We start from the raw sequence: 19,042 nt of genomic DNA, 5'->3' as shown, positions 1-19,042 counted from the left end.
CTGCTACACGTTTAGCATCCTCTCCTGCTCTGTTCCTAGAGCTGCTGCACGTTTAGCATCCTCTCCTGCTCTGTTCCTAGAGCTGCTACACGTTTAGCATCCTCTCCTGCTCTGTTCCTAGAGCTGCTACACGTTTAGCATCCTCTCCTGCTCTTATCCTAGAGCTGCTACACGTTTAGCATCCTCTCCTGCTCTGTTCCTAGAGCTGCTACACGTTTAGCATCCTCTCCTGCTCTTATCCTAGAGCTGCTACACGTTTAGCATCCTCTCCTGCTCTGTTCCTAGAGCTGCTACACGTGTAGCATCCTCTCTGCTCTGTTTCTAGAGCTGCTACACGTTTAGCATCCTCTCCTGCTCTGTTCCTAGAGCTGCTACACGTGTAGCATCCTCTCTGCTCTGTTTCTAGAGCTGCTACACGTTTAGCATCCTCTCCTGCTCTGTTCCTAGAGCTGCTACACGTGTAGCATCCTCTCTGCTCTGTTTCTAGAGCTGCTACACGTTTAGCATCCTCTCCTGCTCTGTTCCTAGAGCTGCTACACGTTTAGCATCCTCTCCTGCTCTGTTCCTAGAGCTGCTACACGTTTAGCATCCTCTCTGCTCTGTTTCTAGAGCTGCTACACGTTTAGCATCCTCTCCTGCTCTGTTCCTAGAGCTGCTACACGTTTAGCATCCTCTCCTGCTCTGTTCCTAGAGCTGCTACACGTTTAGCATCCTCTCATGCTCTGTTCCTAGAGCTGCTACACGTTTAGCATCCTCTCCTGCTCTGTTCCTAGAGCTGCTACACGTTTAGCATCCTCTCTGCTCTGTTTCTAGAGCTGCTACACGTTTAGCATCCTCTCCTGCTCTGTTCCTCGAGCTGCTACAGGTTTAGCATCCTCTCCTGCTCTGTTCCTAGAGCTGCTGCGCCGTGGCTACGATGGCTGAGCTCCTCCACGCTGCTCGTGGCGATGCTAGCGTGTCCCAGCTCTCTGCTCTGTGCAGCGTCCACGCCGCTCTGCTCCCCTCCCAGGAGGAGATACCCAGCAGCATGCTAAAGCGAGTGGAGGACGCCCTCAAAGACTGCTCCAAGGTAAAGGCTCTACGTCTTTGTAACGCAGGTGAACCGAGGGTGACGCCCATGCTTATTGGAACCGCCCCCTTTTCTTCCAATAACATCCACAAAACTATTTTATTTTGTTCTCCTCAGGACCATGTCAGTCGACATGTTCAGTTGTTATAGCAATCAAATTCTTTCAGAAATTACCCAATATATATATATATATATATATATATATATATATACTGTATATATATATATATACTGTATATATATATATATATATATATATCAGCATTCCAGCACAGTGGACTTGAGATGAAACCATGAAGTTCTGCTGAAGTCAGACCACGACCGTTAATTTAAAGGTATTTATACCCAAATCAGTTGAACGATGAAGGAATTACATTTTAAAGGTGCCTTCCACTTTTTAAGGGACCAATAAATCATGTTTGACATTCTCTGTGTGATTGATTATGATGACATGATGAAGCGTCCTCCACCCTAACACCACTCAGGGTGCCGAGCTCTACGCTCCATTGGTGAGTTTAAGAGGAACAAAGGAAATGCCCCTCTGTTCTTTTCTGAAGACGGCCAAGTCAAATAAACACAAAATATACACATCAAATGATAATTCGTCCTCTCGCCCAGGGGTCCCCAACCACCGGGGCGCGGCCCGGTACCGGCCCGTGAGGCATTTGTTACCGGGCCGCACAGAAAGAATAACTAATTTATACAATTTCCGTCGTATCGATTATTAGCGTCTAAAAGGTGTTTTATTTTGAAAAACGACCGGATTTACTCCAACGTAACAATCGCCTGTGAATTTTTTCATGCTTTTCGTGATACGTTACTAAAAACAGACGTGAACTCGCGAAAATCAAATTAAAAAACAAAGTCTTTGGAGAGCTTCTTTGCTAATGGGAAAAGTCCAACTGAGGAGGAAGAAGAGGAGGAAGAAAATAAGACTTATTTTAACAGACAAACCGGGAGTCGGACTTAAAAGGTTTATCTCCAACAGCTGATTAGCTTCGTTAACGAGCAATGAAGGGTTAAAACGGCTTCAGCACAGAGAGACCAAGAACCCGGATTAAAAGACAAGAATATGGAATTTATGAAAGAAAAAAACGTGAAGATGAAGGACAGAAGGAATTATTAGTACTAATGGTGAGTAGATATTGGTGTAATACTTGTGTAATAGTTATTGCAAGTGCTTAATATAAAGTAATCATATTCCTCTTTTTTTATTTAAACCCCCCCCCCCCTCGCCATGAAACCGGTCCGTGGCAGGAAAAAGGTTGGGGACCGCTGCTGTAAATGGTCGTCCAACAGAGGGACGAGACAAAGCTTGTGTTGATGATGATGTTCGAGGCATGGCACCAGGGTGCTGACCTCAGGATGGCTGCTCTCTCCTGTCCTCCTGATACAGGCTTACGGCCTCCTGACCGTCACGCCCAGCCACCTCAGCATCCTTGCAGAGCTCCCCCCCGCCCTGAAGCTGCTGCTGCTCCAGCACTCTGAGGACGGGTGAGTGTCTCCTTCGTGTCTCCTTCGTGTCTCCTTCGTGTCTCCTTCGTCTTCTGCTCGTCCTTTGCAACGCTGCATGTGTCTGCTTCTGAGAGCGGCACCACATTAATGTAGTGCCATTTCCCAACAGAAGATGGCGCTCTGAGTTCCTTTAGAGAAGAGGCTGGGCCTCTGAAAAGCTCGAACCCTCCACTTTGGGGGCGGGGCCCAATCCACAGAGCCAGACTTCTTGCCTTTGTGTCTTTCAGGTCACAACTTTACGGGGCCCTCTATGAGACCAGCAGACGAAAACATGGGAAGTATTTATATGTTTAAAAGAACTCTCACAGTACAATGGGGACAGGTATTCAGTACAATGGGGACAGGTATTCAGTACAATGGGGACAGGTTGAGTATTCCGGTGAAAAGGTTCGGCTGCAGCTTGGGACGCTGCTGGGGGTCGTCGTTAACCAACGGGACGTTGCTGGGGGTCGTCGTTAACCAACGGGACGTTGCTGGGGGTCGTCGTTAACCCTCTGGACGCTGCTGGGGGTCGTCGTTAACCCTCTGGACGCTGCTGGGGGTCGTCGTTAACCCTCTGGACGCTGCTGGGGGTCGTCGTTAACCCTCTGGACGCTGCTGGGGGTCGTCGTTAACCCTCTGGACGGTGCTGGGGGTCGTCGTTAACCCTCTGGACGCTGCTGGGGGTCGTCGTTAACCCTCTGGACGCTGCTGGGGGTCGTCGTTAACCCACGGGACGCTGCTGGGGGTCGTCGTTAACCCTCGGGACGCTGCTGGGGGTCGTCGTTAACCCTCTGGACGCTGCTGGGGGTCGTCGTTAACCCTCTGTACGCTGCTGGGGGTCGTCGTTAACCCTCTGGACGCTGCTGGGGGTCGTCGTTAACCCTCTGTACGCTGCTGGGGGTCGTCGTTAACCCTCTGGACGCTGCTGGGGGTCGTCGTTAACCAACGGGACGTTGCTGGGGGTCGTCGTTAACCCTCTGGACGCTGCTGGGGGTCGTCGTTAACCCTCTGTACGTTGCTGGGGGTCGTCGTTAACCCTCTGTACGTTGCTGGGGGTCGTCGTTAACCCTCTGGACGCTGCTGGGGGTCGTCGTTAACCCACGGGACGCTGCTGGGGGTCGTCGTTAACCCTCTGTACGCTGCTGGGGGTCGTCGTTAACCCTCTGGACGCTGCTGGGGGTCGTCGTTAACCCTCTGGACGCTGCTGGGGGTCGTCGTTAACCCTCTGGACGCTGCTGGGGGTCGTCGTTAACCCTCTGGACGCTGCTGGGGGTCGTCGTTAACCCTCTGGACGCTGCTGGGGGTCGTCCTTAACCCTCTGGATGCTGCTGGGGGTCGTCGTTAACCCTCTGGATGCTGCTGGGGGTCGTCGTTAACCCTCTGGACGCTGCTGGGGGTCGTCGTTAACCCTCTGGACGCTGCTGGGGGTCGTCGTTAACCCTCTGGACGCTGCTGGGGGTCGTCGTTAACCCTCTGGATGCTGCTGGGGGTCGTCGTTAACCCTCTGGACGCTGCTGGGGGTCGTCTTTAACCCTCTGGACGCTGCTGGGGGTCGTCGTTAACCCTCTGGACGCTGCTGGGGGTCGTCGTTAACCCTCTGGACGCTGCTGGGGGTCGTCTTTAACCCTCTGTACGCTGCTGGGGGTCGTCGTTAACCCTCTGGACGCTGCTGGGGGTCGTCGTTAACCCTCTGGACGCTGCTGGGGGTCGTCGTTAACCCTCTGTACGCTGCTGGGGGTCGTCGTTAACCCTCTGGACGCTGCTGGGGGTCGTCGTTAACCCTCTGGACGCTGCTAGGGGTCGTCGTTAACCCTCGGGACGCTGCTGGGGGTCGTCGTTAACCCTCTGGACGCTGCTGGGGGTCGTCGTTAACCCACGGGACGCTGCTGGGGGTCGTCGTTAACCCTCTGTACGCTGCTGGGGGTCGTCGTTAACCCTCTGGACGCTGCTAGGGGTCGTCGTTAACCCTCTGGACGCTGCTGGGGGTCGTCGTTAACCCTCTGGACGCTGCTGGGGGTCGTCCTTAACCCTCTGGATGCTGCTGGGGGTCGTCGTTAACCCTCTGGACGCTGCTGGGGGTCGTCCTTAACCCTCTGGACGCTGCTGGGGGTCGTCGTTAACCCTCTGGACGCTGCTGGGGGTCGTCGTTAACCCTCTGGACGCTGCTGGGGGTCGTCTTTAACCCTCTGGACGCTGCTGGGGGTCGTCGTTAACCCTCTGGACGCTGCTGGGGGTCGTCGTTAACCCTCTGGACGCTGCTGGGGGTCGTCGTTAACCCTCTGTACGCTGCTGGGGGTCGTCTTTAACCCTCTGGACGCTGCTGGGGGTCGTCGTTAACCCTCTGGACGCTGCTGGGGGTTGTCGTTAACCCTCTGGACGTTGCTGGGGGTCGTCGTTAACCCTCTGGACGTTGCTGGGGGTCGTCGTTAACCCTCTGGACGCTGCTGGGGGTCGTCGTTAACCCTCTGTACGCTGCTGGGGGTCGTCGTTAACCCTCTGGACGCTGCTGGGGGTCGTCGTTAACCCTCTGGACGCTGCTAGGGGTCGTCGTTAACCCTCGGGACGCTGCTGGGGGTCGTCGTTAACCCTCTGGACGCTGCTGGGGGTCGTCGTTAACCCACGGGACGCTGCTGGGGGTCGTCGTTAACCCTCTGTACGCTGCTGGGGGTCGTCGTTAACCCTCTGGACGCTGCTGGGGGTCGTCGTTAACCCTCTGGACGCTGCTGGGGGTCGTCGTTAACCCTCTGGACGCTGCTGGGGGTCGTCGTTAACCCTCTGGACGCTGCTGGGGGTCGTCGTTAACCCTCGGGACGCTGCTGGGGGTCGTCGTTAACCCTCTGGACGCTGCTGGGGGTCGTCGTTAACCCTCTGGACGCTGCTGGGGGTCGTCGTTAACCCTCTGGACGCTGCTGGGGGTCGTCGTTAACCCTCTGTACGCTGCTGGGGGTCGTCTTTAACCCTCTGTACGTTGCTGGGAGTCGTCGTTAACCCTCTGTACGCTGCTGGGGGTCGTCTTTAACCCTCTGGACGCTGCTGGGGGTCGTCGTTAACCCTCTGGACGCTGCTGGGGGTCGTCGTTAACCCTCTGGACGTTGCTGGGGGTCGTCGTTAACCCTCTGGACGTTGCTGGGGGTCGTCGTTAACCCTCTGGACGCTGCTGGGGGTCGTCGTTAACCCTCTGGACGCTGCTGGGGGTCGTCCTTAACCCTCTGGACGCTGCTGGGGGTCGTCGTTAACCCTCTGGACGCACGGTGTGGAGGTACCCGTCTCCGAGGACGTGTCTGATTGTGTCAGGTCTGCTGCTCCAGGTGACCTCGTGTGCTCCAGGGTGGCCAAGAGCTCAGTCTGCCCCCCGGCCCTGCTGGCCCTCAGGAGGAGGATGCAGGAGACGAGACGTCTGTCCCGCCAGGACGCCTGTCGGCAGACGGTGGACGGCGGACGGCAGGTGTGTCCCTGTGTGTGTCGCTGAGACCTTTACCCATCGCCAGCCTGACCAATAAGGACAGCGACGTCTGTCCCCCTTTGTAGAACACCGATGGAGAAGAGCAGCGAGCGCTTTGCTTCACAGAACTCGTCCACTCGATGGAGGACTACTTGAGTCCACTTCTGAGACAGCTTGACCTCTCTTGCTTGAAGTGAAGTACCCTTTACTACTATTTACTACTTTACTACTACCCTGTACTACATCACTGTCTTGGTATATGTCCTTCCTGATCGTTTGTGTCATCAAGATATCAAAATTAATTGAGAACAATATCAAGTCCAGAATGATAAGACGGATTAAAAAGACACTTGAGGACACAAACCGGAACAAACCGGAACCTGATGCCTCCTTCAAAATGTGTCACGTTGAACAAACCTCGATTCCTGTCGACAGAAGTTTCACTTCAAAGCACAAAACCGATTAACCCGGACGGAAGGGTTACCGGCTGCAGCAGGCAGTAAACGACGACGGAGAAGTAAAGCTTTTAATATCCAACAGGAAATAGCAGCCGGATCTCTGATCCGACGGTCTCTGATCCGACGGTCTCTGATCTGACGGTCTCTGATCCGACGGTCTCTGATCCGACGGTCTCTGATCCGACGGTTTCTGATCCGTCGGTCTCTGATCCGTCGGTCTCTGATCCGTCTATCTGTGAGCCGTCGGTTTCTGATCCGACGGTCTCTGATCCGTCTGTCTCTGATCCGACGGTCTCTGATCCGACGGTTTCTGATCCGTCGGTCTCTGATCCGACGGTCACTGATCTGTTGGTCTCTGATCCGTCTGTCTCTGATCCGACGGTTTCTGATCCGTCGGTCTCTGATCCGACGGTCACTGATCTGTTGGTCTCTGATCCGACGGTCACTGATCTGTTGGTCTCTGATCCGTCTGTCTCTGATCCGACGGTTTCTGATCCGACGGTTTCTGATCCGACGGTCTCTGATCCGACGGTCACAGATCTGTTGGTCTCTGATCCGTCTGTCTCTGATCCGACGGTCTCTGATCCGTCGGTTTCTGATCCGACGGTCTCTGATCCGACGGTCTCTGATCCGACGGTTTCTGATCCGACGGTCTCTGATCCGTCGGTCTCTGATCCGTCAGTCTCTGATCCGACGGTCTCTGATCCGTCGGTCTCTGATCCGTCGGTCTCTGATCCGTCGGTCACTGATCCGTCTGTCTCTGATCCGTCGGTCTCTGATCCGTCTGTCTCTGATCCGTCGGTCTCTGATCCGTCGGTCTCTGATCCGTTGGTCTCCACCTCTCTCAGAACGCAGGATTCACCACCATCCTCTGATCCGACCAAAAGCAACGACGGAGAGACAGACGGATCAGGATCAGGTAGAGGAGCTGCTGGTGAGACACCTGTGTGTTGATCACAGTCACACCCAGTGTGTGTGTGTGTGTGTGTGTGTGTGTGTGTGTGTGTGTGTGTGTGTGTATCTGTGTGTGTGTGTGTCTCTGTGTATCTGTGTGTCTGTGTGTGTGCGTGTGTGTGTGTGTGTGTATCTCTGTGTGTGTCTCTGTGTGTGTGTGTGTGTATCTCTGTGTGTGTCTCTGTGTGTGTCTCTGTGTCTGTGTGTGTGTGTGTCTCTGTGTGTGTCTCTGTGTGTGTGTGTGTCTGTGTGTGTGTGTCTGTGTGTCTGTGTGTGTCTGTGTGTGTGTGTGTCTCTGTGTGTGTCTCTGTGTGTGTGTGTGTCTGTGTGTGTGTGTGTGTGTGTGTGTCTGTGTCTCTGTGTGTGTGTGTGTCTGTGTGTGTCTGTGTGTCTCTGTGTGTGTGTGTGTGTGTCTGTGTGTGTGTGTGTGTGTGTGTGTGTGTGTCTGTGTGTCTCTGTGTGTGTCTGTGTGTGTGTCTCTGTGTGTGTGTGTCTGTGTGTCTGTGTGTGTGTGTGTGTGTGTCTGTGTGTGTGTGTGTGTGTGTGTGTGTGTGTCTGTGTGTCTCTGTGTGTGTCTGTGTGTGTGTCTCTGTGTGTGTGTGTCTGTGTGTCTCTGTGTGTGTGTGTGTGTGTCTGTGTGTGTGTGTGTGTGTGTGTGTGTGTGTCTGTGTGTCTCTGTGTGTGTCTGTGTGTGTGTCTCTGTGTGTGTGTGTCTGTGTGTCTCTGTGTGTGTGTGTGTGTGTGTCTCTGTGTGTGTGTGTGTGTGTAGCTCCTGGGGGGTACCTGGTCCTGCTGGCAGACAGGATGCTGCTGGAGCTGCCGCTGGAAGGCTTGTCCGTCCTGCAGGACAGCTTGAGGTCCGTCTCACGAGACTTCTCCCTGCAGCTCCTCCACAGTCGCCTGAAGAGGGACGACCCCTGGAAAGGTGACCCCCCCCCCCCCCCCCCCGGTGAACTAAAACTGACGTAACTGACTTCTGAGGACAGAACATTGCAGTAAATGGAAGGATCCGATTCAGTGTCTTGTGAGGGCATAAGAAACTGCAGCTTCACGGTGGCGCAGTGGTCAGCACTGTTTCCTCACAGCAAGGAGGTTGCAGCCTTTCTTGCATGTTTTCCCCGTGTCTGTGTGGGTTCTCTCCGGGTTCTCCCGTGTCTGCGTGGGTTCTCTCCGGGTTCTCCCGTGTCTGTGGGTTCTCTCCGGGTTCTCCCCGTGTCTGTGTGGGTTCTCTCCGGGTTCTCTCCGTGTCCGCGTGGGTTCTCTCCGGGTTCTCCCGTGTCTGCATGGGTTCTCTCTGGGTTCTCCCGTGTCTGCGTGGGTTCTCTCCGGGTTCTCCCCGTGTCTGCGTGGGTTCTCTCCGGGTTCTCTCTGTGTCTGCGTGGGTTCTCTCCGGGTTTTCTCCGTGTCTGCGTGGGTTCTCTCCGGGTTCTCCCGTGTCTGTGGGGGTTCTCTCCGGGTTCTCCCCGTGTCTGCGTGGGTTCTCTCCGGGTTCTCCCCGTGTCTGCGTGGGTTCTCTCCGGGTTTTCTCCGTGTCTGCGTGGGTTCTCTCCGGGTTCTCCCGTGTCTGTGGGGGTTCTCTCCGGGTTCTCTCCGTGTCTGCGTGGGTTCTCTCCGGGTTCTCCCCGTGTCTGTGGGTTCTCTCCGGGTTCTCCCCGTGTCTGTGTGGGTTCTCTCCGGGTTCTCTCCGTGTCTGCGTGGGTTCTCTCCGGGTTCTCCCCGTGTCTGTGTGGGTTCTCTCCGGGTTCTCCCCGTGTCTGCGTGGGTTCTCTCCGGGTTCTCTCCGTGTCTGCGTGGGTTCTCTCCGGGTTCTCCCCGTGTTTGCGTGGGTTCTCTCCGGGTTCTGCCGTGTCTGCGTGGGTTCTCTCTGGGTTCTCCCCGTGTCTGCGTGGGTTCTCTCCGGGTTCTGCCGTGTCTGCGTGGGTTCTCTCTGGGTTCTCCCCATGTCTGCGTGGGTTCTCTCCGGGTTCTGCCGTGTCTGCGTGGGTTCTCTCCGGGTTCTCCCCGTGTCTGCGTGGGTTCTCTCCGGGTTCTCCCCGTGTCTGCGTGGGTTCTCTCCGGGTTCTCCCCGTGTCTGCGTGGGTTCTCTCCGGGTTCTCCCCGTGTCTGTGTGGGTTCTCTCCGGGTTCTGCCGTGTCTGCGTGGGTTCTCTCCGGGTTCTGCCGTGTCTGCGTGGGTTCTCTCCGGGTTCTCCCCGTGTCTGCGTGGGTTCTCTCCGGGTTCTCCCGTGTCTGCGTGGGTTCTCTCCGGGTTCTCCCGTGTCTGCGTGGGTTCTCTCCGGGTTTTCTCCGTGTCTGCGTGGGTTCTCTCCGGGTTTTCTCCGTGTCTGCGTGGGTTCTCTCTGGGTTCTCCCGTGTCTGCGTGGGTTCTCTCCGGGTTCTCCCGTGTCTGTGGGGGTTCTCTCCGGGTTCTCCCGTGTCTGCGTGGGTTCTCTCCGGGTTCTCCCGTGTCTGCGTGGGTTCTCTCTGGGTTCTCCCGTGTCTGCGTGGGTTCTCTCCGGGTTCTCCCGTGTCTGTGGGGGTTCTCTCCGGGTTCTCCCGTGTCTGCGTGGGTTCTCTCCGGGTTCTCCCGTGTCTGTGTGGGTTCTACGGGTTTTCTCCGTGTCTGCGTGGGTTCTCTCCGGGTTCTCCCCGTGTCTGCGTGGGTTCTCTCTGGGTTCTCTCCGTGTCTGCGTGGGTTCTCTCCGGGTTCTCCCCGTGTCTGCGTGGGTTCTCTCCGGGTTCTGCCGTGTCTGCGTGGGTTCTCTCTGGGTTCTCCCCGTGTCTGCGTGGGTTCTCTCCGGGTTCTGCCGTGTCTGCGTGGGTTCTCTCCGGGTTCTCCCCGTGTCTGCGTGGGTTCTCTCCGGGTTCTCCCCGTGTCTGCGTGGGTTCTCTCCGGGTTCTCCCGTGTCTGTGGGGGCTAATGAAGCTAAGTTGCCCATCAGTGTGAATGCTTGTCTGTCTGTGATGACCTGGCGGCTTGTCCAGGGTGTTCCCCGCCTCTCGCCCGTTGCCGGCTGGGATCGGCTCCAGCAGCTGAAGCTGAAGCGGGAGCTCGTTGCCATCGCTGCGTCTCTCTGGCCTTCACGCTGAAACGTGGAGCTGCTTTTGTTGCTTCTTGGAGTGCTTCAGACCTTTGAGGACCTTTGACCCCGAGCGCTGAGTCAGAAGCTGCAGACACGCCCTCCTTCATAAAGGTTGAATCATCTGCATGTTCCACGGCTGAGTGTGTGTGTGTGTGTGCGTGTAGGTGTGTGTGTGTGTGTGTGTGTGTGTGTAGGTGTGTGTGTAGGTGTGCGTGTGTAGGTGTGCGTGTGTAGGTGTGTGTGTGTGTGTGTAGGTGTGTGTGTGCGTGTGTGTGTGTGTGTAGGTGTGTGTGTGCGTGTGTGTGTGTGCGTGTGAGTGTGTGTGCGTGTGTGTGTGTAGGTGTGTGTGTGTGTGTGTGCGTGCGTGTGTGTGCGTGCGTGCGTGTGTAGGTGTGCGTGTGTAGGTGTGTGTGTAGGTGTGTGTAGGTGTGTGTGTGTGTGTGTGTAGAGACACTCGCTCCTTGATTGTGCACTGCTTTCCCTGTGTCTCCTGAACGAGTTGAAGAAGAGGAGGAGAGTGGATGAAGGTTATTTTTGGTGGTAATGTTCCGACGAAAATGTTTTCGTGTCTGCTAAAAAAGTCAGCTCAGCGGTTACCACGGTAACGTGCATGTAAGTGTTCAGGACCTGCGTTAACTTGTGGAAGAAGGGAAGAACACGTGACCTTTAAGCTAACCCGATAATGAATGTTAAAATGCTCATTTTGAGGCGTGTTGTTGACCTTTTCTGAATGTCAGGCCGAGCAGGCCCGGAAGCAGCCCTGAGCTGGGTTCACTAAAAAGAGGTTAGCGAGCTGTGTCTGGATCAGCAGCGCTGAGGAACCGGCCCGTTGCAGTCACTGATCAATGTCTCAAGTTCTGAGTTCTGCTTCGTGTCTGTTGCAGGTGAAGGTGACGACAAAAAGGAGACCAAAGGAGGAAAGGGAACGAAGCTAAAGGGAGCTGAAAGCCAAGCCATCAAAGTGGTGGGTGCAGCGTTACGCTAACCTGCTAGCAGCGTTACGCTCACCTGCTAGCAGCGTTACGCTAACCTGCTAGCAGCGTTACGCTAACCTGCTAGCAGCGTTACGCTCACCTGCTAGCAGCGTTACGCTAACCTGCTAGCAGCGTTACGCTCACCTGCTAGCAGCGTTACGCTCACCTGCTAGCAGCATTACGCTAACCTGCTAGCAGCGTTACGCTAACCTGCTAGCAGCGTTACGCTCACCTGCTAGCAGCATGTTGTCTTTAGATCAAAGGTTACATTGAGATGCTAGCAGCATTACGCTCACCTAATAGCAGCATTACGCTCACCTAATAGCAGCATTATGCTCACCTGCTAGCAGCATTACGCTCACCTAATAGCAGCATTACGCTAACCTGCTAGCAGTGTTACGCTTACCTGCTAGCAGCGTTACGCTAACCTGCTAGAAGCGTTACGCTAACCTGCTAGCAGCGTTACGCTCACCTGCTAGCAGCGTTACGCTGACCTGCTAGCAGCATTACGCTCACCTGCTGGCAGCATTACGCTAACCTGCTAGCAGCGTTACGCTCACCTGCTAGCAGCGTTACGCTAACCTGCTAGCAGCGTTACGCTCACCTGCTAGCAGTGTTACGCTCACCTGCTAGCAGCATTACGCTAACCTGCTAGCAGCATTACGTTCACCTGCTAGCAGCGTTACGCTCACCTGCTAGCAGCATTACGCTCACCTGCTAGCAGCGTTACGCTAACCTGCTAGCAGCATTACGCTCACCTGCTAGCAACGTTACGCTCACCTGCTAGCAGCATTACGCTCACCTGCTGGCAGCATTACGCTAACCTGCTAGCAGCCTTACGCTAACCTGCTAGCAGCGTTACGCTCACCTGCTAGCAGCGTTACGCTCACCTGCTAGCAGCATGTTGTCTTTAGATCAAAGGTTACATTGAGATGCTAGCAGCATTACGCTCACCTAATAGCAGCATTATGCTCACCTGCTAGCAGCATTACGCTCATCTAATAGCAGCATTATGCTAACCTGCTAGCAGCCTTACGCTAACCTGCTAGCAGCGTTACGCTCACCTGCTAGCAGCGTTACGCTCACCTGCTAGCAGCATGTTGTCTTTAGATCAAAGGTTACATTGAGATGCTAGCAGCATTACGCTCACCTAATAGCAGCATTATGCTCACCTGCTAGCAGCATTACGCTCACCTAATAGCAGCATTATGCTCACCTGCTAGCAGCATTACGCTCACCTAATAGCAGCGTTACGCTCCCCTGCTAGCAGCATGTTGTCTTTAGATCAAAGGTTACATTGAGATGCTAGCAGCATTACGCTCACCTAATAGCAGCATTATGCTCACCTGCTAGCAGCATTACGCTCATCTAATAGCAGCATTATGCTCACCTGCTAGCAGCATTACGCTCACCTAATAGCAGCGTTACGCTCCCCTGCTAGCAGCATGTTGTCTTTAGATCAAAGGTTACATTGAGATGCTAGCAGCATTACGCTCACCTAATAGCAGCATTATGCTCACCTGCTAGCAGCATTACGCTCATCTAATAGCAGCATTATGCTCACCTGCTAGCAGCATTACGCTCACCTAATAGCAGCGTTACGCTCCCCTGCTAGCAGCATGTTGTCTTTAGATCAAAGGTTACATGGAGATTTCTCAGCATTGATCTTCAGTCATGTCCCTGCAGCCTCTTTGTCTCCCGTCTTTCTCTCCTCTACCTGCTTCAATGTCTATTGCCCATTCTTAAAGTCCCCTGTCTCTCATTAGTTATATTTGCAGATGTATACTGTGTGTACTAGTACATTAAATGTATGTGTATATATTTTCTTCATTCCAGACGCCTCTGAAGCGTGCGTTGCCATCGGACACTGTTCCTGTGGAGGCGCGGAACCTTGAATGTATCGTTTTGTTTCCACTTCCTGTTTCATAAAGTCGCTGTTAGACTCTTTAGATACATCATTCTTCTTAACTCCATCTCCAAAGTTATCGTTGATCCCTTTGATGAAGACAAATATGGTAAGTAATGACCGATTTAACCTTTCAAAAAGAATTTACCCAGTACTTTAGGTCACATATTAGCAGCATCAATCAATTGTCTAATGGAGAGACGATCAAACGCTGAATATTATTTGGTTTGAAAAAAGGTACTTTCTGGTACCAAAACTGAATTCCAGGTTATCAGTTAAATGTTAATTTCTAACTGATCTTAAAGGGGACATTAATTAAAACTCTCTTTCCCGTGTTTCTACTCTATTCTGGTGATTTTGGGTCCTGATCAACCCAAAACAGCAAAACAAACCATCCAGTCAGTCCTTCGTAGTTTGGTAGGTCCGTATTCACCTCCTGAAACACGTCTGGAAGAAACCCCCCCCCCCCCTTCTGATGTCAGGAGGGGCAAACGTGCACATGCGTGTGTGTCCCCGTGTCTGCGCTCTGGCCGTCCACGCTCTACAGCATTTTACCTGCATAAAGTTTATTTATGGTAATTAAGGCTTTATGTAGCAGGAGACAGACAGACAGACAGAGACAGACAGAGACAACTGGAGACAGAGACAACCGGAGACAGAGACAGACAGACAGACGTCGCTGTGTCCGTGTTACTGCCGACGGCCGATCCGTCACGGTGACGAGGGAGCTGAAAGGTGAAGCTCTCCATTTACGGTCGGTCTCCGTTCCTACCCTCACCTGCCGGTCGGTCTCCAATGAGTATCACTAAAAACGTCCCTCACAGTTACCATGGTAGCGCTGCTGTCAGCATCTGTGTGAGACAGAAAAGAGGGACGCTGTCCTGCAGCATCTGTTTGAGACAGAAATGAGGGACGCTGTCCTGCAGCATGTTTGAGACAGAAAAGAGGGACGCTGTCCTGCAGCATCAGTGTTTGGGTACTGCGTTACCTTGTGGACAGAGGTAGAATGCGTCTCCTTTGTAGCTGCAGCTCCCCTCGTGTTTGTGTGTTTGATGATGATTCGTTTATTTAACAGGGACACACACATTAATAAGCGTTTCTGTAAATGTGCCAGAATTAGCCAAAAGGCTATTTTACATCTGTCCCTCCCTGGACAGAGATTCCAAGGCCCCAAAATATATACACATATGAAATAAAATTAATAAAAATACAGATATAAAATAACCACATAAATAAAAACTATATCAAATAAAACAATTTCAAGTAACAGTAAAACTTAATGTCTATTAACTAAAAATTTATAAAGCAACTAAAATCAACTAAAGCAACTAAAATCATAAAAACAGGTGACAGTAAACAACAACAAATTAAACAGCAGTTTCTAATGAGCCATTCCTTAAGTTTAAATTTAAACGCATTACAGCTCTCTAGATTTCTGACCGTCACTGGGATGGAATTCCACTCGTGTGCCGCTTTAAAGGAAAAGGCAGACTGACCAAATGAGCTTTTCCTGAGTGGGATAACGCAGTCCCCTCTTGCAGCACCTCTAGAGACTCGATGTGAGGCGGTTCTTACATCCACAAACTGTCCGAGCGGAGGAGATGTTAAACCATTAATAATTTTGTACATCAGACATGAATTTATATATTTAATCAAATTTTCCCAGTTTAACAATTTGTATTTATTTAATATCGGGCAGTGATGGAAATGTGCTGGTTTGTTTGATCTCTTTTACTAAACATGATCAGTTTTCTTCGTGTCACCTTTACGTGGACGTTGTCTTTTCTCTCGTCCTTCCTGTGGGACAGATGGAGCCGGTCTGAGCCTGAGTTTGAAGGAGCTTCTCCACAGCCAGCTGTGGAAGGACATCGCAGGCAGCAAACCAACAACCAGGTGAGAACCTATGATGTGTGTGAAGCAGCAGAACGCAGCCCGTGATTGAGAAGAACAGCCTCTGTTGCCCCAGTAACCGTCTCTTACATGTGTCCAGCCTGTCTGAGAGGACGCAGCGCCTGCGCTCATGCAGTGCCTTCGTTTACCTGGGGAGGGAGCACTTCATTGCAAACAGCCCAGCTGCCAAACAAGCAGCCCTCACTCTCCCTGGTATCGTATACCTGCATGCTGTCTCAACTTGTTAGCTGCTGTCTCAACTTGATAGCCTCTGTCTCAACTTGTTAGCCGCTGTCTCAACTTGTTAGCTGCTGTCTCAACTTGATAGCCGCTGTCTCAACTTGATAGCCTCTGTCTCAACTTGTTAGCCGCTGTCTCAACTTGTTAGCCGCTGTCTCAACTTGTTAGCCGCTGTCTCAACTTGATAGCCGCTGTCTCAACTTGTTAGCCGCTGTCTCAACTTGTTAGCCGCTGTCTCAACTTGTTAGCCGCTGTCTCAACTTGTTAGCCGCTGTCTCAACTTGTTAGCCTCTGTCTCAACTTGTTAGCCGCTGTCTCAACTTGTTAGCCGCTGTCTCAACTTGTTAGCCGCTGTCTCAACTTGTTAGCCTCTGTCTCAACTTGTTAGCCGCTGTCTCAACTTGTTAGCCTCTGTCTCAACTTGTTAGCCGCTGTCTCAACTTGTTAGCCTCTGTCTCAACTTGTTAGCCGCTGTCTCAACTTGTTAGCCGCTGTCTCAACTTGTTAGCCTCTGTTTCAACTTGTTAGCCTCTGTCTCAACTTGTTAGCCTCTGTCTCAACTTGTTAGCCTCTGTCTCAACTTGTTAGCCTCTGTCTCAACTTGTTAGCCGCTGTATCAACTTGTTAGCCTCTGTCTCAACTTGTTAGCCGCTGTCTCAACTTGTTAGCCGCTGTCTCAACTTGTTAGCCTCTGTTTCAACTTGTTAGCCGCTGTCTCAACTTGTTAGCCTCTGTATCAACTTGTTAGCCGCTGTCTCAACTTGTTAGCCGCTGTCTCAGCTTGTTAGCCGCTGTCTCAACTTGTTAGCCGCTGCCTTAACTTGTTAGCCTCTGTCTCAGCTTGTTAGCCGCTGTCTCAGCTTGTTAGCCTCTGTCTCAACTTGTTAGCCGCTGCCTTAACTTGTTAGCCTCTGTCTCAGCTTGTTAGCCGCTGTCTCAGCTTGTTAGCCGCTGTCTCAACTTGTTAGCCTCTGTATCAACTTGTTAGCCTCTGTCTCAACTTGTTAGCCGCTGTCTCAACTTGTTAGCCTCTGTCTCAACTTGTTAGCTGCTGTATCAGCTTGTTAGCCACTGTCTCAACTTGTTAGCCTCTGTCTCAACTTGTTAGCCGCTGTCTCAACTTGTTAGCTGCTGTCTCAGCTTGTTAGCTGCTGTCTCAGCTTGTTAGCCTCTGTATCAACTTGTTAGCCGCTGTCTCAACTTGTTAGCCTCTGTCTCAACTTGTTAGCTGCTGTATCAGCTTGTTAGCCGCTGTCTCAACTTGTTAGCCTCTGTCTCAACTTGTTAGCCGCTGTATCATCTTGTTAGCCGCTGTCTCAGCTTGTTAGCTGCTGTATCAGCTTGTTAGCCGCTGTCTCAGCTTGTTAGCCGCTGTCTCAACTTGTTAGCCTCTGTCTCAACTTGTTAGCCGCTGTATCATCTTGTTAGCCGCTGTCTCAGCTTGTTAGCCGCTGTATCAGCTTGTTAGCTGCTGTATCAGCTTGTTAGCCGCTGTCTCAGCTTGTTAGCCGCTGTCTCAGCTTGTTAGCCGCTGTCTCAGCTTGTTAGCCGCTGTCTCAGCTTGTTAGCCGCTGTCTCAGCTTGTTAGCCGCTGTCTCAGCTTGTTAGCCGCTGTCTCAGCTTGTTAGCCGCTGTCTCAACTTGTTAGCCACTGTTCCAATGTTCCACACTTAAAGGTGTACTTTGTGTTTTTTTATTATTTATGTGAGTGTTCGTTTTGGAGCAGCCACAGCTCAGGCAGACATGATGGGTTCATCTCCCGGACACGGAATCAAGTCAAACTCTCCGTAGCCTCGTATAAGTTTTCGATTTTGAATCGATATTGATCGGTATTGATCGCAGCTTTTATTGGATTACATCAGCGATAAATCGGTCTCTCACTGGCTGGTAGCGAGTGGTTGAACGCTAGGTAGAGTGTGGGCGCGCTTGATTTCCTGTGATGGATGCTGGGAGGCTGGCCTGCCCTGCCCCCCCCCCAGCAGACGTGTCGCCAGCTCTGGCTTTGAATTCCAGCTCTGAGACTTTATAGCAGATCAGTTGAACCAAATTGGCCATCGGGTTATGATCAGGTGATGAGGGGGGGGGGGTTATACTAACACACTCTGCTTCCACTGTTATTGATGAACTAAATCTGATCGACTGAGGTGATGGGGGGGGGGGGGGGGTTATACTAACACACTCTGCTTCTACTGTTATTGATGAACTAAATCTGATCGACTGAGGTGATGAGGGGGGGGGGGGTTATACTAACACACTCTGCTTCTACTGTTATTGATGAACTAAATCTGATCGACTGCAGCTCTGAGTTAAATGAAGGAACTGCTGTCGCCTTCTGATTTCATTTTGTACAGAAAAATCTGCACTGAAACTCCATCAGGAAGAGAGACACAGACACACACCGACAGACACACACCGACAGACACACACCGACAGAAACACAGCGACAGACACACACCGACAGACACACACCGACAGACACACACCGACAGACAGACACACAGCGAGAGACACACAGCGAGAGACACACACCGACAGACACACAGCGAGAGACACACACCGACAGACACACAGCGAGAGACACACACCGAGAGACACACACCGAGAGACAGCAGCACACAGAATGTTTAGTTTTTGTGGAATCGTGCCGACAAACAAACACGACTTCCTCTGAAACTGAAAAGATTTCTTCTATTTTATTTTACTTAATAACTACATGGAAAGAGTATTTGTTGCTTATTTACTTATTTGTCCTACTTTGAATGTCGCCTACATCACATATGTCAAAGTCAAGGCCCGGGGGCCACATCAGGCCCACAAGAAGGTTTTCTACGGCCCCTGGGATGATATTGATTATTATTAGAACCAGCCGGCAGCCCACAGATCTTTTACACGCACCAATACTACATTTCCCACAATGCAACGGTGACGCACCGAGCAGTCGGCCGCTTCATTTCCATATTTATTAGCGCAGCAGTCGTTAGCATAACGGTAAAGTTAACTTTCAGATACACATCAAAAATGGCAGAACGGAAGGTGGACCCTGAGAACCGGGGTTTCAAGGTGGGGGTCGGAGTCCATGTTCATGGAGGTAGCTGGAGAACCTGCGTGTCTTCTGTGTGGAGGAAGTGTGGGGTACTGAAAGAGTATAATCTGAGACATTATGGAACGAAACACGGACAAAAACAAGAATACGGACACGGAACAAAGGCTACAGAAGGTTGAGGAATTAAAACGAGGCCTCAAAGTTCAACAGGCTCTGTTCAGAAAAGCCAAATCACAAAGCAGGCTGTCGAGGCCAGTTTTATTCTGGCAGAAGAGATCGCTAAATCAGCCCGGCCGTTTACAGACGGGGATTTCATCAAAGACCGTCTGCTTAAAGTTTGTGATGAAGTTTACCCTGAAAAAAAGCAGGAACACCGTTCAGAGCGAATAGACCAGCCGTCCATCAATCTGAAGAGCAGCTTGACTATATGCGGCCATTTTAACATTCATCAATGAGCATTCGATCAGCTACATTCTTCATTTGGCCCTCCGTCCATTTGACTTTGACA

At 52.2% G+C, this 19,042-nt stretch overlaps 1 protein-coding gene across 1 annotated transcript in view; it reads left to right on the top strand.

Moving 5' to 3' along the window:
• Nucleotides 1-19,042, top strand: part of LOC137895978 (cilia- and flagella-associated protein 46) — a 73,686-nt gene that overhangs the window by 52,353 nt on the left and 2,291 nt on the right. The window contains 10 exon segments of the mRNA XM_068741506.1: nt 896-1,069; nt 2,466-2,563; nt 2,812-2,862; nt 5,861-6,023; nt 6,095-6,194; nt 8,190-8,345; nt 11,366-11,445; nt 13,292-13,352; nt 15,170-15,254; nt 15,352-15,464. Of these exon segments, the coding sequence (XP_068597607.1) occupies nt 896-1,069; nt 2,466-2,563; nt 2,812-2,862; nt 5,861-6,023; nt 6,095-6,194; nt 8,190-8,345; nt 11,366-11,445; nt 13,292-13,352; nt 15,170-15,254; nt 15,352-15,464 (1,081 nt within the window).

Source organism: Brachionichthys hirsutus, chromosome 7, assembly GCF_040956055.1.
Source record: "Brachionichthys hirsutus isolate HB-005 chromosome 7, CSIRO-AGI_Bhir_v1, whole genome shotgun sequence".
Lineage (NCBI taxonomy): Eukaryota > Metazoa > Chordata > Actinopteri > Lophiiformes > Brachionichthyidae > Brachionichthys > Brachionichthys hirsutus.
The sequence above is the reverse complement of the archived record's forward strand: the minus strand, read 5'-3'. Positions and strand labels throughout refer to the sequence as shown.